This window comes from Pelobates fuscus, chromosome 13, assembly GCF_036172605.1.
Source record: "Pelobates fuscus isolate aPelFus1 chromosome 13, aPelFus1.pri, whole genome shotgun sequence".
Taxonomy (NCBI): domain Eukaryota; kingdom Metazoa; phylum Chordata; class Amphibia; order Anura; family Pelobatidae; genus Pelobates; species Pelobates fuscus.
In genome coordinates this window covers 96,238,119-96,255,747 of record NC_086329.1, presented here as the reverse complement: position 1 = coordinate 96,255,747, position 17,629 = coordinate 96,238,119, and the positions used below count along the sequence as shown (strand labels likewise).

The 17,629-nt window shown below is 39.9% G+C and overlaps 1 protein-coding gene across 4 annotated transcripts in view; it reads right to left on the bottom strand.

Annotated features, from left to right (window-relative positions):
* Window positions 1–17,629, bottom strand: part of IGSF9 (immunoglobulin superfamily member 9) — a 134,707-nt gene that overhangs the window by 10,576 nt on the left and 106,502 nt on the right. For 2 of the 4 annotated variants that reach the window (XM_063439848.1, XM_063439849.1), the window contains exons 10-19: window positions 17,238–17,378; window positions 17,001–17,117; window positions 15,034–15,184; window positions 14,331–14,454; window positions 11,421–11,596; window positions 10,402–10,652; window positions 9,331–9,415; window positions 5,844–6,017; window positions 2,404–2,449; window positions 94–1,650 (exon numbers count right to left, since the gene is read on the bottom strand). In XM_063439848.1, the coding sequence (XP_063295918.1) occupies window positions 94–1,650; window positions 2,404–2,449; window positions 5,844–6,017; window positions 9,331–9,415; window positions 10,402–10,652; window positions 11,421–11,596; window positions 14,331–14,454; window positions 15,034–15,184; window positions 17,001–17,117; window positions 17,238–17,378 (2,822 nt within the window). Of the gene's footprint in view, window positions 1–88; window positions 1,651–2,403; window positions 2,450–5,843; window positions 6,018–9,330; window positions 9,416–10,401; window positions 10,653–11,420; window positions 11,597–14,330; window positions 14,455–15,033; window positions 15,185–17,000; window positions 17,118–17,237; window positions 17,379–17,629 lie in introns of all 4 variants that reach the window. The other 2 variants (XM_063439850.1, XM_063439851.1) reach the window with 2 other exon arrangements.

The window sequence follows — 17,629 nt, the reverse complement described above, 5'->3', positions numbered from 1 at the left end:
TAGGTCATTCTATGCATGTATACGTTCTCCAATATATAGAGGGACAGTAACCAGCAGCTGTTTCTGTGGACAGTGATCAACAGCCTACCTCACCTGTTGCTTATGGTGGCCAATAAGGAGTCCTTTCTGTGTCTGTAGTCCTCAGCACTAGAGCCCTGGGACCCCCCACCACTGTTCCAGCTGGAGGTTTCACCTAATGGTGAATTGAGGTAGCTGCCCCCCACAGATTGTGCCAATGAGGGGGGCCTTAAGAAAGAGACACTCCCTCTGCCACTGCTCTGACTGGTGAGACTGCTTCTCATCACCTTCTCCGAGCCGTGCAGAAACAGAGATTTATCAACTGGCAGCCTCTGCTTTTCCAAGGCCTGGAAGTCTGTGAACACTGATAGAGGTTGGTCCTTCAGAGGACATCTGCAGTGAGAAGAGAGAGGTTTCTCAACTCTACTGTCCATGGGAAGCTCACCCAGACCCCAGTGAGCTCTTTGACCTACATTTAAACGTTCAGTGCTTTCTAGAGGATGTGTCCATTGCAGGCTGCCAGGCAGAACAGCCTTTGCAGGCCCCAGATTAGGCTCTGGTGGTTTTAGATAAGATTTGATAGGCACCAACTGCTCTTGTTTACTGTTCAAGTATTCAAGAGGTAACAGTTTGTGGGGAATGCAGTGAATCTCCTCCTTCCGAACTCCGCTTGTTCCATCTACGTCCATCAAAGTCCTATCTTCCAGACTCATTGTTTTTGTGGCTTCCTGCTCTGTAGCTTCTGAAGAGCTGGTCTCAGAGGTTCCATTGTGGTGTTCTTCATTTTCAGCAGGCCAGTCTCCATCCACACTCATCTCCTTGAAGAAAGGAAGGCTGAGGTATTGAAGAATGCCACTTTGAGTCGACAAGCTGTGTCTCATCTGGCTCACTTGATCACTGACTCCAAGGGGTTGCTGCAGCATTGAGGAAGGTGGTCTTAAAACACTGTTTAATGTTGAGAAAACATCATGATCTGAACCCCTGAGTGTGGAAATAGTCCTCTCCAAATTACCTTCAAGGTGAGCCGATTCTCTGCATCGTGGCTCCTCCACCTTACCATAAGGAAGAGTCACTGAAGATGTTACGGGACTGATATCTGGAATTCTGAAGGGTTTGGCCTCATCAACTGGGCTGCTACTGCATCCAAAATACCTTCCTTGGCGATAGCCAGAATCTCGAGCCTCTTTGCGTGATTGACCTGCTGCTTTTGGTCTCATCTTCACCTCATCATAACATGACTCTGCACTCCTATCTGAAAGCTGGCAAACCTGCAGGTATGTCTTGGCTTGTGAGCACTGGCTAAGGTCTGATGAGTGCCTGGCATTAAATTCTGGGTAGAGGTCTGTTTCCGTCACATAGGGGAAGCCTCTGATGCTCCCTCTGGAAGGTTGTGTCTCTGTCTCCACCACAAAACGCCCATCGGGTCCCCGACTTATTCTTTCCAATGGTATGGACTCTCCAACATGGCTCTCATAAATAGTGTACTTTCCACTTGTACTGCCCCGATGGCCCAACATCAGGTCATTTCCAGACTTGTCTCCTAACTGTATAGATCTCCGGAAACTCTCATAAGGGGATACTTGAAGTTTGACTCTCATGAGACTGTCGGGGCTGCCAGAACCATGAGAATTTCTGAGAAATAAAAGAAAATGTCTATTAGATTATTTTTTTTAACATTGAAAAAAAAACAAAAAAAAACTTTGATGATGAAAATGTACAACTGTTAAAATGCTATTTAAAATATATTTCATAGGATATAATTCTATGAATATAAGAATTTACTATAGATTGAGAATAGCATTTTTTCTACTTGATTTCCTATCTGTGACTTAATCTTACCATGCTATAGAGCACTCCCTAGATAATTAGTGAAAATCTGATGGGTGGAATGTGATGCCATGCACTCGAGATCTCCACAGGAAAGGATCGGACCCCAGTCAAACATAATGCTTGCTGGTGCCATCAAGCAGAGATTGGATCCAACCACCCATTTATCAGGACCAATCTGGTCAGGCCAACACCATTCCATGGAGTAGGTAATTTAATCTGGCAGGTGGACAAATCTCAACAGTTACATTTTGTATTCAGCTGAATCTTGCAAAAACAATGGATTGGTGAATTTTTAAGATACTTTTTGGATGCGAGAGGTCAGCAGTATATTTTTCGAGAGGACCAGTTGATACATTTTGCCTACACAAAACCTCTCAATACAATATTTCCTGGACCTGTTTGCAATCTGGTAACCCCAGTGTCTGTTTAGTGGTTGGATCCACACAAGGAAAGCCAAAGCGTAAAGCGTAGGGGAGACCAATATGGAACAAGCTACAGACACACGGCATGAGATGTGTGGACAGGAAGTGACATCATGAGCAGGGAGACACTTACTGTGAAGGAGAAGCGTTCTTGGGTTGTGAGAAGACCATTGGTGTATCTGGAAGGTTATGAGAACACAACAGGGATCAAATGACGGAAAAAAAACTTGTGACAATGTGACCTTTGTCTTCTAATGACCAGTGTCTACATGTATCATGTGCAAAATTGCACCAACAAGACTTAATCCGTAATAACAAACATGTTTATTTCTAAGGATTCTATAAGCTTAATGAATGGTAGAGGACACACAAAGCAGTTTCACTAGTTTAACAAGCCTATACCGGATACCAAACCTATGTCTTTTTGGAGTACAAAGGGTAAATGTTCTCAACAGCAGTAGTTATTTAGCTATTAAAGGGCTCTCAGTCTAAGCCACTGGGAACAAACCCTGTAACTCAACTCTAAAATACGAGTGGAGATTTTAGTTTTAAACACATCAGGTAAGTGTGCCATTTTATATTTCACATGTAGTTATTGTCTTTGTTAGATATTTTTCTTTTATGTAAAAATAATGCTGATGTGACAGTTGCCTTCAGAAAATGCACCAATAAATCATTTTAGCTAAATTTACTTTTACCAAGAATGTCCCGTACAATGAGATTGTGCAAACAAACATGATTTACTATTGCTGTGCAAGTGTCCCAGAATTTGTTAAATCCCCACCTTTCAACCAGGTTGGCACAAGGTGAATTAGCAATGGCAGACATTCGAAAAAAAGGTCTACTTTTTATGTGACAAATTCAAAAATACTATTTCTCAGATGTGACCATTCCTCTTGCCACATACATAACCAGAAACAATGTTGTAAGGAAAATATTTTTGCACTTTTCTATTTTTTTTTTAATTAAATATACAAAATGAAGTAATTTGTCAAATGAAACCCCTGCATGTATGCAGCCATTTTGTGTTTCTATGACACGCCCTCTCATCACACTCTGTACATCTGCTGTCTGAATATATCCTTAGCTCAGCTGGACCTATAGGATGTTTTCAGACATGTAAAGATCAATAGAAAAGGACTCTGCAATATTTTCCTGATGTTTTTGTGTTAAAAAAAAACAAAACAAAACATAGCAATTTCAATATGTCTTAATGAGGGCTGTGTAGACATGAATTGTTCACTGAGCCACATGGAGTTTGTAATACTTCTAACATAACAGTGTTAATAATCAGTACTATAATGCAAACCATTATCTGTACAAAACCAAATCTAAACTATACGTTGGGACTCTAAATCTATGCACACAATATCTTTTGTAGGTGTTTTTCTTTATAACTATAGGTAGCAAACGTGCCCTGTTCATGTTAGTGGCACTTGGGATGCAAATGTTATCTCTGACTGTTATTCCCACATTTATCATACATTTGTGCCTTTTGTTTGAACATCCTACATTCAACAAATGAATCCTTACTGTTCTGTGACACCTTAAATCACAAAATTCTCGGTCTCGGTAAAGCCAGTGTACCAAGTATAATGGTAGGTGGTATTTAAACACGCGCATTGCCATTTTCAGTATGTGCTGCGCATGAGTAGCATCTGCAACATTTAACTTTACAGAAAATAGTGTGAAATAAATTAATTAAAAGAAATGGCAAATAATCGAGTAGTAAGTCTGCAGGGCCATGATCTTTAAACCAAAACGGGTTTATTAAGCTACAATTATTCTGGTGCTTTGGGAATCCCTTTAATGTGCACACTTCACAATTGTTTTGTTACATGAGCACCCCCTTCTGTCCATACTGCAGCCTTACCCTATTAATCAAATAAAATAAAAAAGTTTTCATATCATGAGCAGGTGCACAGCAGGGGTCCATGGGCGGTGTAGGTCAGCTATCGGCTTTCTCCTACAAACTGCACATCAAGCATTTGACTTCCTTCTTAAAAGTCATGAATTAAACTACCAGCTTCTTTCATAAAACTCAGAGAACAATGTTTTCCACACGACTGTTCACAGATTACATTTTTATGGCTCATAAGCACATTGGTGTGTGAGGTTCCGTAAATGTTCTGCAAGATGATTGAGCCATGCATGGTTTACACACACGCAGAACCAAACAATGACACTGATATGGCATGAGGGGGAGGATAGCACTGAGCAAGCATTGATCCTCAACCACAGAAACCCAGATCTGTACAAACTTTGCAGCTAATAGTAATATCTACCAGTAGGCGCATAATTAAATCAATTACCATTGTGCGCTTGCAAACACAATAATGCCTCACTGTAATAGTTTGGATAAATATACGCAGACATGTTTTAAGAGATTTTGGTGTCTGCCCTATTTCTGTCTTAAAGAGACTATCACGTTTTGTTATATAGAATAATACAATTCTTCATAACAATCTGGAAATATAATTTACACGTTTTTTTCTTTTTTCCAGAGTGTATTCAGGTGTTTATCTGTAGGGAGTATTTTGCCATATGGGTATCTCTTCCAGATTACAGAATGTTAATTTCCAATTCCTTGCTATATAACTTGATTTATGGCCAAAGGCAAGCTAACAGTCAACTGGACATGGACAGAACAATAGGGTACTGGATGCTAAATATTTTCAACGGACGTAGCACTTCAGAAAGAAAGGCCATAAGATATAGTAGTCCCTTAGCCATCACCAAAACAAATTTAGCTTTATGAAGCAGTTTTGGTGTATAGATCATGCCTCTGAAGTTTCTCTGCCATTTAGGAGTTTAATGAGTTTAGGAGTTGAATCCCCTGGCTGTGACTCACATAGTCTGAATAAAAACAAAATGGTTTCATTTCCAATCAGATGTTATGTGCTTTAAATATATCTCCTGCTCTGAAAATTGACCTTTAATCATACATAGGAGGTTCCTGCAGGGTCTAACAATCTATTAACAGAGCAGGAGATAAGAAATACTCCGTTAAACAGAATTTGTAATACAGGAAGTGTCAACCTTAGCAGTCTTTTTTACAGGAAGTGATTAGTAAGGTTGTGCAAGTCACATGCAGGGAGGTGTACCTAGGACTGCATAAACAAAGTGATGTAACTCCCAAATTGCAGAGAATTGAACAGTGAGATTGCAGGAGCATGATCTATACACCAAAACCTCTTCCTTAAGACAAAGTTTAAAACAGAGTACTTTTATTTAACCAGATTCTGATTTATTTTATTATGCAAAATAAATATATTTTCCGAGGTTTAAAATGTTTTACAAGTTCTCCTGCACAGACAAAGTTCAATGTAATTGGGCCCCTGGATTGCAGCTACTGCAGATTACCAAGAATCTGAAGAGAAATAGCTGTGGGTTCTCATGACTTAATGTATATAATCATTGGTGATTGGGGGAGGGGGTTAACTGTATGAATATTTAAATTACATTTTTTACCCACATAGTTGAGCCAAGTCAGGATAAGCCATGGAGAGATCACGTTAATACCAGTCACTCACTCCACCACCCCTTAAGTTTGCATCCCTCCAAACACTATACCTTGCTGTCTGCGCTTCTGGCGACGCCTGACGCGACGTCTGTTCATCATACAGGCTGCTACTGTGCTCAGGATAATGGCAAGGGTCAGAAAACAGACTCCTCCCACCACGCCAGCCAGGAGAGGCTTTTGTTGAACCTCCGGGAGCTCGGTGTGAGATGGATATACTTTCATTCCTAAAGAATAAAAAAAAAAAAACACACAACATATCACATGCATGCTCCATATATTCACACAACGTAACATAACCAATACGCTCAGTATAATGACACAACATAACACCAAAGATACGCTCCATATAATTACACAACATAACATCACAGACACGTTCCGTATAATCACACAACGTAACATCACCGACATGCTTCATATATATATATACACACACACACAACATATCACCGACACCCTCCGTATAATCACGCAAAATAACATTAACAGCATGCTTCATATATACACACACACACACACACATCACCGACACCCTCCGTATAATCACACATGACATCACCGATACGCTCCGTGTAATCATACAACATAACATCACCGACACGCTCCGTATAATCACACAACGTAACATCACCGACATGCTTCATATATATATATATATACACACACACACACACACCATCACCGACACCCTACGTATAATCACACAACGTAACATCACCGACATGCTCCGTATAATCACACAACATAACATCACCGATACGCTCTGTATAAATCACACAACATAACATCACCGACCCGCTCCATATAATCACAACGTAACATCAGACATGCTCCGTATAATCACACAACACAACATCACCGACACGCTCTGTATAATCACACAACATAACATCACAGACACGCTCCGTTTAATCACACAACGTAACATCACCGACATGCTTCATATATACACACAACATAACATCACCAACACGCTCCATATAATCACACAACATAACATCACCAACACGCTCCGTATAATCACACAACATAACATTAACGGCATGCTTCATATATACACACACAGACACACATCACCGACACCCTCCGTATAATCACACAACGTGACATCACCGACACGCTCCGTATAATCACACAACGTAACATCACCGACATGCTTCATATATATACACACACACACACAACATAACATAACATCACCAACACGCTCCGTATAATCACACAACATAACATCACCAACACGCTCCGTATAATCACACAACATAACATCACCAACACGCTCCGTATAATCACACAACATAACATCACCAACACGCTCCGTATAATCACACAACATAACATCACCGACATGCTTCATATATATATACACAACATAATATCACCAACACGCTGCGCATAATCAAGCAACATAACATCACCAGCATGCTTCATATATACACACACACAACATCACCGACACCCTCCCTATAATCACACAACGTAACATCACTGACATGCTCCGTATAATCACACAACGTAACATCACCGACACCCTCCATATAATCACACAACGTAACATCACCGACATGCTTCATATATATATATATATATATATATATATATATATATATATATATATATATACACACACACACACCATCACCGACACCCTATGTATAATCACACAACGTAACATCACCGACATGCTCCGTATAATCACACAACGTAACATCACCGATACGCTCTGTATAATCACACAACATAACATCACCGACCCGCTCCATATAATCACAACGTAACATCACAGACATGCTCCGTATAATCACACAACACAACATCACCGACACGCTCTGTATAATCACACAACATAACATCACAGACACGCTCCGTTTAATCACACAACGTAACATCACTGACATGCTTCATATATACACACACACACACAACATAACATCACCAACACGCTCCATATAATCACACAACATAACATTAACGGCATGCTTCATATATACACACACACACACACACAGACACACATCACCGACACCCTCCGTATAATCACACAACGTGACATCACCGTCACGCTCCGTATAATCACACAACATAACATCACCGACATGCTTCATATATATATATACACACACACACACACACACACAACATAACATCACCAACACGCTCCGTATAATCACACAACATAACATCACCAACACGCTCCGTATAATCACACAACATAACATTAACGGCATGCTTCATATATACACACACACACACAGACACACATCACCGACACCCTCCGTATAATCACACAACGTGACATCACCGACACGCTCCGTATAATCACACAACGTAACATCACCGACATGCTTCATATATATACACACACACACACAACATAACATCACCAACACGCTCCGTATAATCACACAACATAACATCACCAACACGCTCCGTATAATCACACAACATAACATCACCAACACGCTCCGTATAATCACACAACATAACATCACCGACATGCTTCATATATATATATACACACACACACACAACATATCACCAACACACTGCGCATAATCAAGCAACATAACATCACCAGCATGCTTCATATATACACACACACAACATCACTGACACCCTCCATATAATCACACAACGTAACATCACCGACACCCTCCATATAATCACACAACGTAACATCACCGACATGCTTCATATATACACTCCCAACATAACATCACTGGCATGCCCCGTATAATCACACAACGTAACATCACTGACATGCTCCGTATAAGCACACAACATAACATCACCGGCACGCTTCATATATACACTTCCAACATAACATCACTGGCATGCCCCGTATAATCACACAACGTAAAATCATCAACACGTTTGATATAGCTGTGGTGTGCTATGTAGTAGACTTTTTTGCATTCACTTTCAGAGTCTATGACATAAGCAAATGTGTTCAACAATGAGCATACAGACTATAACTAATCTTTACACCTTCTTCTAAAAATACATCATCTGTTTGGGATGAGACAGTAGTTCTGCTAGTGAAAGTACACAGGGGACTGCAAAAAGAGAATCATTCTACACCTGGTTACACCTAGGCAAACGTCAAGCCAAGCAGCCTTAACAGACTGGCAATTTTTGGGAATGTCTATAAATGATGATTTCTGTCCCTCTGCCCGGTAGATTCTTGTATGAAGACAATTAATCATGTTCAGGAACAGGATGTGAGCTTTTAATACTGCCCGGGCAGAACACAGAATTCTTAAAAAGACAACTACAGTACAAGTGGCAACCCTAATTAGGCAGTAATTAGCCACAGCATAATTTTCTTATTACAAACTCACTGCTTCTGCTATGTTATGAATTACGCAAATCATCTAAAACTCTCTGTAAAGTGGCAAATTCAATGTAACACATGGTGTAATTGGGATAATAATTTGCCCCAGTGTGGGTGGTATTTTTTATTATATAGCTCTGCAGGTACAGTAACGTTTTCACACACCATGTAAATCTAGATATATTGATCCATATCGCACTCACCTGCAGTGGAGATGTTTACAGAGTTACTTGGGTCACTGATGTAATCACCAGCAAACGCAACGAGACGGAACTCGTACATAGCGTCCTACAAAAGAGACATTTGAAATGAATGGACTACTCTCCTTCTTCCAGAGGTCACTGTACGTTGCCATGTGCACAGTAATGTCAGCCAAGTTAGGTGTAACTTAAAGGGACAGTATCCGCTTTTATTTTGGTCAGTAAGTGTGCTGGTTCTTAGAACGTACAGTCACAATGGAGGGAATCTTTACAAACTGTTTTGCTTATCACCAGGAATAGTAAGTTCCTATATCCCCTTCATACAGCCATCCAGCCCAGCAAGGATATTCTGCATTTGGTTATATGACACATAATGACGGTACTTCATTATAAATATATACACACATACACTTACTGAATTTAAGCCACACTAATAAGGCTTGCAACGTATTGTCCTTTATAATGTGTGTTCCAAAAGGCTGTCTAATACTATATAGCCTGACTTTTATAAACTTTGAACCTTTATCGTCGGTTGTAATTGGTGTTAAATGATTATTACAAAGAATGTTGCTTGCCCTGTGCTATGGTGCACCCTGTACATAGTATGAGATGGATCTCTCCCCAGTACAAAGTTCACCTTATGGGATGGTTCTCCCCTGAGAATGTAGCTAATTCTATGCGATGCTTCTCCAGGATTAGTAAGAGCTAGATTGTAATTAGCTCTTACTAGAGGATGGGACCCACATGGTAGATAGCTTAACCCATGGAATGATTGTAATGCGGGATGTAGCTTGCTGCATGGGATGGCCACCACCTGGGACAGACTTTGTGTAAGGTGTGATTGTGTATATGTGGCTTTGGTTTAACTCATTTGTTGGGACTTTGGATATCAACTGCTTGTACTATATGCATGCAAGGCTCAGTCTGATCTGAGACACTCCGGGGAGCACTCCTTAGTTAAACATGTTGTTTGCTGATATTTTAGCAACATCTAGATCACCATGAAAAATAAACACTCACCTTACCCTGACTTGTATATAATTGTATTCTCTCATAGCTCAAAAACTGCCTCACCTTAACCAGTCCAGGAACAAGTAGCTGGGTCTGAGATGTAGGAATAGATTCATCCAGCAGTTCCCAAGCTCCCTCGTCCCTCCTACCCTCCAAGCCGTAACCACGGAGGGGCAGAGAGAAACGCAAAGGGGGAGCCCACTGCAGCAGAACACCGCGTGACGTCTCATTGGCAAATAGGTAACGTGGAGGGGACAAGATGTCTTGCGGGTCTGTGGTGGGGATAGGAGGGGGTAAGGTGGTTGGTGGGGAACCTGAGAGAGGCCAAAAGTATTGGTTAGTCAAGATATAGAACAGATAAGAAAGAAAGAATGGGAATAAGGGATGTCAACTATATGCTGCCCATATGCTGGCCAATGATGAGAACCTGTTTATGGCTAAGCTGCATTAGAACTTCTCAATAGAGATCAACAGTCTGAGTAGGCTGTTTCCCAGTTATGTTGACAAGTGATGGACCTTGTAGACTACGTTAGGAGCCATTGAACTATGAAATGTTCCTTCTAAGCACTGTGTTAGAATTATTGCACTTAGCACATTAGGATAATAATAGCCAGCAATTTACACAAAAACCTGTTTGCAAGGTATGGGTGGTAAATTATGCATTTGTTATCGATTTCAGTATTAGATCCTGGTGGAACAAAATGATGCATAAAGTATAATCCTTGAGGGAAATTCAGCATTCTATGTGCAAAAATAACTATATTTCATTTAAAAATGATTTACTATGGGGGAAGGTCTAAATGCAAGCAATTTGTAAATACCAAATTAGTGATTTATTTACAATGCTTCAAACAAGGAACCTATACCGCTAATTATATTTAGAATTATTTTTTTACTGATGCGGTTAAAAGTGAATGGGGTACTAAATATTTATCATGATGGGATCTCATTAAGAAAATGGAGAATAAATGAAAAGAGAGAAGGGGTTAGTGACAAGGAAAGAAAGAGAGAAGGAGAAAGAAGGAGGAAAGTATGAAGAGAAGAGATCTCTCCGCAGAGAGCACTGGTTCGTGTATACTCACTGAGAGGGGAAGCAGATACTATTTCACTAAATGGCCCACTGCCTAGCTTATTCTGGGACAGGACGCTGAACTGGTAAACAGTGTCCGCTTGGAGATTCTGTACCAGCAAGTGACTGGCGTCAGCGGCTACAGCGAGGGACAGCCACTCATGATGACCACGCGTCATACTCTTCACCCTGCGGGGAAACCACAACCATGAATGATCTATGATCAAAGGCAGAATAAAGAGTTAAAAAATCTAAAAACTAACAAACAAGGAAAAAAGGAACATTGGAGACAAAATATAATCAAACTAAAACACATAAAGGGTTAATCGCTAAGGTGTTAATTTACAATTCTAGGCAATACTAAAAGTGTTGGAAATATCCTCCAAGCCTGAATATCTTTGCCGAAAATGTCAAATTTGCTTGGAATGCCCAGATATTTCACACTTTGGAGAATAACCCTGTGTATTTGTTGCAGGATGGGAGAAGAGAAACTGGATTTTTCATTTTTTTTAAAAACAATGTTAAGGAGACACTCCAGGCTGGTGGTAGACTAATTCTTTTAATAAATAAATACACAAATAAATAAAATTATCTGACTTGAAACTCCTGTATTTTCCTAAAATCCCTGTGCTCCATCTCCTGCACTGAGCTCTCAGCAAGGCAAAATAAATATTGCAGGTTGGGGGTTAGTAGTAGAGAGAGTATTACGTAGCAAAACTAATGATGATTAAAAAAACAAAAAAAATAAATAAAACCACCCCAGCATCATTGTAACCTAACTCACAATTTGCACATAATGTGTGGGTGTCTGGTATGGTTTGTTACAATATATCACTTTTAAAACAATAAAAATGTGTACATTTTTTTTGTTGTTTTTGTTTTTAATTTTTTTGCAATTTTTTTAAAGTTTCATGTTTTAACCACTGTTTCATGCAAGTGTCATCTATCAAGCCGAGTCCTGCAGCAGTTAGTAAATGAATTCCATCACTTTAAAAATATTAAAACATTAGCAGCAATCTCCACGACAAAATGTGAGAATATGTCATTAAAATTCTCTTAAAAATTAAATTACAATTTTTTAAAATCGGGTGAAAAATCCACTTTCAGTTTCTTTTAGTTTAGTAGACGAGGGACACGGGAAATAGGCAAAACTAGAAGCAGGTCAGTTAGTGTGTTAGGCCGAAATTCTCCTGTACTTTGCATATAAAACAGCGGGCAGACAGCCATTCAATGTTTACTGATCATGCAAAATATATTCATTAATAGCTCTGTGTGAAGAAGCCCCAGTTAAAAACAGTGCCTAAAATACAGCTGGTAATATGCTGTTAAGTACTGAAATACACGTTCTTCAAACCCCTACTGGCAAGAGTTTATGAGCTAAGCTCAGCTCCACTAAAACTAATTGAAGCATCAGGATTGGCTGAGCCACTTCCTAATTTGGGCGGAGCTTCCAGAAATAAAAATGCAAGCAAGGGGATTTGCAGTAAATCCAGGCACTTCAATAGCATTTTTTGTTGTGCATACTTTTCATACAATATCTTTAATCAATCAACACATAGGGGTCAACTCGACCCGGGGATTCCTTCAAATAAATATATTAGGTGGTCGTTTGTCTAGTACACAACATAGAAGCACCTTTTCTCACTCACATCTTTTGCAGATGATAAGTTCCCTTTAAGGCGTCTCTGTCACTCAGTGTTTTATAAAGATATATTTTTTATGAAATATTGTTGCGGACTGTGTTGGAATTTAACAGAAATTCAAATGCAATCCAAAGACACCATAAGACAAGGGGCCAACTTGACATGAGTAGAGAAACGGTGGAGATCTGTGGGCTCATTCCGATCTATCGAGGTTCTCGTGATCTCCAGGTATTCTTCATAGACCTCAGGGTTTTACCCTCATGGCTCCTGGCAAACGAAGTGCCAAGAGCAGAGGAAGAGCTCCAGGAAGAAAATGGCGGTCGGCGCAAGGGACATCTACAGGTAACGAAAACTAACTTGCACTGCATTCCACAGACACCAGACTCTAACCGGAGATGTCACCTTCTGGGGCCTTTGCAAAATATACATAGACCCCTAAAGGAGACAGATCCACTGAAAGAACCATATTTTGTTTCATATGAAATGGACAGAGAAGCCCCTGAAGGAAATCAAAACTAAAGTAAGAAGGTTAAAGTGTATTCTAGGACACAGCAAATGCCACAACGAGGTAACATAGTAACGTAATAGTCTTACTGCTTGTACTGAATAAATTAATAAAAAGTACAGACTATCAAAGCTCTGATTCAGATACAATTAAATCCTGGTCAGTGATCAGACCAAGCACAGGGCCTTGTGTGTCGATGAAATACAATGAAGACCGCATGCGTCACGCACAGTTTCTGGCCATTTCATTTCGAAGAACACTGGTGGCTGTAAAGAACACTGGCATTGATCCAACCAATAGAAGCCAGCTGGACAGCTCCTTCAATTAACACAAGACAACAGAGCTTCACAAAACAGAGCTCCGTATCTGCTAAACGCAAACGGTCTAAGAAATGGAAGAAAGGCTGCATAGTATGTAAATATGGAAACACTAGAAAATAAAAGTTCTTTTTCTTTAGTTATGATTTTTAACAATGTTTCTATAGATATATCTAAATAAATATCTCCATCCATTTCCTGCATGCTATTAACCAAGATTAATCACTAAATACTTGTGTTCTTCCTGACCCAGTTGGTAACATACTTACTTTTCACATATCAACCATTAAAATTATATTTCCTAAAACATTGTTTATTTTGTGTAAAGAGCAGTTGAACAGTACAGCCCGGTGTTTTCTCGAGGACAGATTGGGTAGTTAAATAAATGAGATTTCACATGGTGCTTTGAGCAGAATGGTTGTCTTTGGTTGGTTAGTAAGGTTAGCAGGGAGACTCACAGTGGGGCATACCAGACGCTGAACCTCTGGAAGTAACCTCCATCATATCCGGGCAACCAGGACACATTAACAGCAGACACCAAGGCCTGAGCAGAGATTCGGCTCACTGCATGGGGGCTCGTACCTGGAAGGAATTGAAATGCATCAGACCAAACGCGCAAAGTTTTTTACCCACAGCCTTGATGGAGTTCACATGTGGGTTGAAGGGACACAAACACAGAAGCAAACGGGGGATATTTATCAAAGTGTCACGAACACTTTTCAATCCAATATTCAGCAATATTATGGCACAATTTATTAAACTTGTCAGATTTTTTTTTTTTAATCTGTTGCTTTTTTTGCTCCTTAACGTTCACTCCTGAATGTGTAGCGATTTTTATTGACGCAGTTTATGATTTTTAGCATTCACCTTTTGCAACAGAAAAGTGGGAGAATTTTTCAAGATATTTTGCAGTCTTCGGAAATGGACAATTCCTTGAACACTGGTATAAATTTACTATAATAAAAATGGTTATATTCATATATATGAAAATCATATTTAATTTAACCGCCGTTAACCACTCATAGAAAAGGAAGTTCAAACAAAAAATAGGAACATTATAGAGTTAAAAGTCACCGGTGGTTACTAAAGGAATTCATAGCATTTCCAGGTTAGATTTGGGAAGCAGCCAATTTATGTAAATCATGTGAAATAACTCCTCACCCAGCACGTAGACGGAGGTTGGAACACTGATTCTAGCAACATTATTGGCTGCGCTGCATTCCCACGTTCCATGGTCATCCTTAGTGAGCGGTCTAAATATCAGACTGCTGTTACCATCCATCTGAGCAGTACTTCGCCCCGGAGCCCCTAGCTGTGAAATGAGCTCACTGTTAGTACATAGGGTAATGGAAATTTAGAAGGACTAGAAACACTGGTTTAGTTTATTGTAGACTAATTTTCAGAAGCTATGTCTAATATGTAAAATAAGAGATTACTGACATTATAAACAAAAAGGAACGCATATCCAAAAAGGTACATTTTGAGAACAGGAGAATCTTGAGCAAAAATACCACATGGAAAAAAAAAATCTGTTCAATAAGTAAACCTCATATATATGCACTAAGTGGACAATCTAGTTTAATTGTTTCCCCCTTAAAAAAAATATGACTATAACCATTTCCTCTTATTGAATTGGGTAAAATGCCTGGAGTCCCCTGGCACCATTTTCCAGCAGTAGAACACAGAGTGAGAGTCCCTGGCTTCCCACAGCAGCAGCACACAGAATATGGCAAGGTTAAAATAGGCACGCTGAACAACATCACCATTACAGCCTGGTTAATATTACAACTCGCCCCTAGTTTTATATCAGAAAGTATACAAGTGATTTAAAACAAAACAGGACTCTCCATGGCAGCTCCAGTCCACCCGCTCCTCAGCCATACTGAATGTTGCATTTACACTTCCATGTGGTCAATGTCAATTCCGTCCAACATGGCGGGGATAGAAAATGGTGTATTTAGTGCTTTGTTTGTGTAACGGATGTCCTCTGGGGCATTACTGCAACACTGCATTGGTTGCCTCTTATTGACAGCTGAGGCTAAAATTCCTATACATTGTTACTTTGGTAAAAGGTAAAATCACCCACCCATGCCCTGCCGTGATACATAGGAGATGGTACTAGCTCAATGACATAGGGAACTAGTAATTTCACATTATATGGTCTTAGATCATTTTGAAGCAAGGTTCGCTAACTAATTTTCTAGTAAATTTTTTTCTTCAATCACGTGGTCAGTGCATCGGAATGGACTTGTATACAAAGGGTAGAGGGGAAATCGCTGTCTATACCTATAAAAGAGAAATTAACAGTACATAGTGAAGATCGTTATGAGCATGTATGAAGACACGCTAACAGGTACACTCACAAGATGTCAGGAGTTATGCGCATTCAGAACATCACCCCTGTTGGCAGAGGGGGAGTATGCAACACTGGGACTGCTGGATGTTATCGGTCCACAGATCCGGAAACCACAGAAGAGCAGGAACAAGTAGTATGATTTAGAAAATTTATTTGGTAAAATAAGGCACTGGTCCAACGCGTTTCGTTCGGTTAGAACTTCATCAGGGACCTCTTAGTAAAAATATAAATAATCTTCATACAAAACAAATTCCCGCTATTGTATGAAGATTATTTATATTTTTACTAAGAGGTCCCTGATGAAGTTCTAACCGAACGAAACGCGTTGGACCAGTGCCTTATTTTACCAAATAAATTTTCTAAATCATACTACTTGTTCCTGCTCTTCTGTGGTTTCCGGATCTGTGGACCGATAACATCCAGCAGTCCCAGTGTTGCATACTCCCCCTCTGCCAACAGTGGTGATGTTCTGAATGCGCATAACTCCTGACATCTTGTGAGTGTACCTGTTAGCGTGTCTTGATACATGCTCATAACGATCTTCACTATGTACTGTTAATTTCTCTTTTATAGGTATAGACAGCGATTTCCCCTCTACCCTTTGTATACATGTGTTAAACCAGGCATCTATGTGGATAAGTTGCCATTGGGAAGCTGTCACTAAGTTAAGTTTGTTTTAACGTTTTATTCTATACATACTATTGTAGTGTGTTTGTTGTTTCTACATCGGAATGGACTATAAGAACCCACAGACTGGGAGAACTATTCATACCTTCGCCCAACTGATGACGGGGGTTGGGTCTCCCAATGCCGAACATGGAATAATTAGCTCTCTCCCGACATCCTGAAAATATTCCTCTTTAGGGAGAATTGAGAAGGCTGGAGGATCCTGGGGTGGGAGACAGGAGTGTTATTTATAACCGTGGAATTCCGAGGAAACAATTCCACGAAAAGAAAACACTATTAAAGATTATTTATAAAGAACCAAATAACGCAATGTAAAAGGTACCTTAAGGATGACCTGTGTGGGTGCAGACACTCCGGCCGTACCGTAGCTGTTGTAGGGGGTACAAGTGTACGTACCAAGGGCATCATCATTTCCCGTGGTCACTACAAGAGAGCCGTCTTCTTCTAAATACCATCTGGGGAACTAAAGGAGATAAAACACATGGAGGACATTCATTACCATAGCTCCATAGTAGTCTAGGTCAGGGGTAGGCAACCTTTTAGCAGCACTGTGCCGATATAGGAGTGTGATGTCCCGTAGCGTGCCGGTCCTATTTTTTTTAAATTGAGGTGTGCATGCTGCAGTATTCTGCTTGTGTTATTTTTACTGTGATTGCTTTGTATCGTTGTATTTGTGCGTATAGGAGCTATTATATTGTATATGTTCATTAGTAG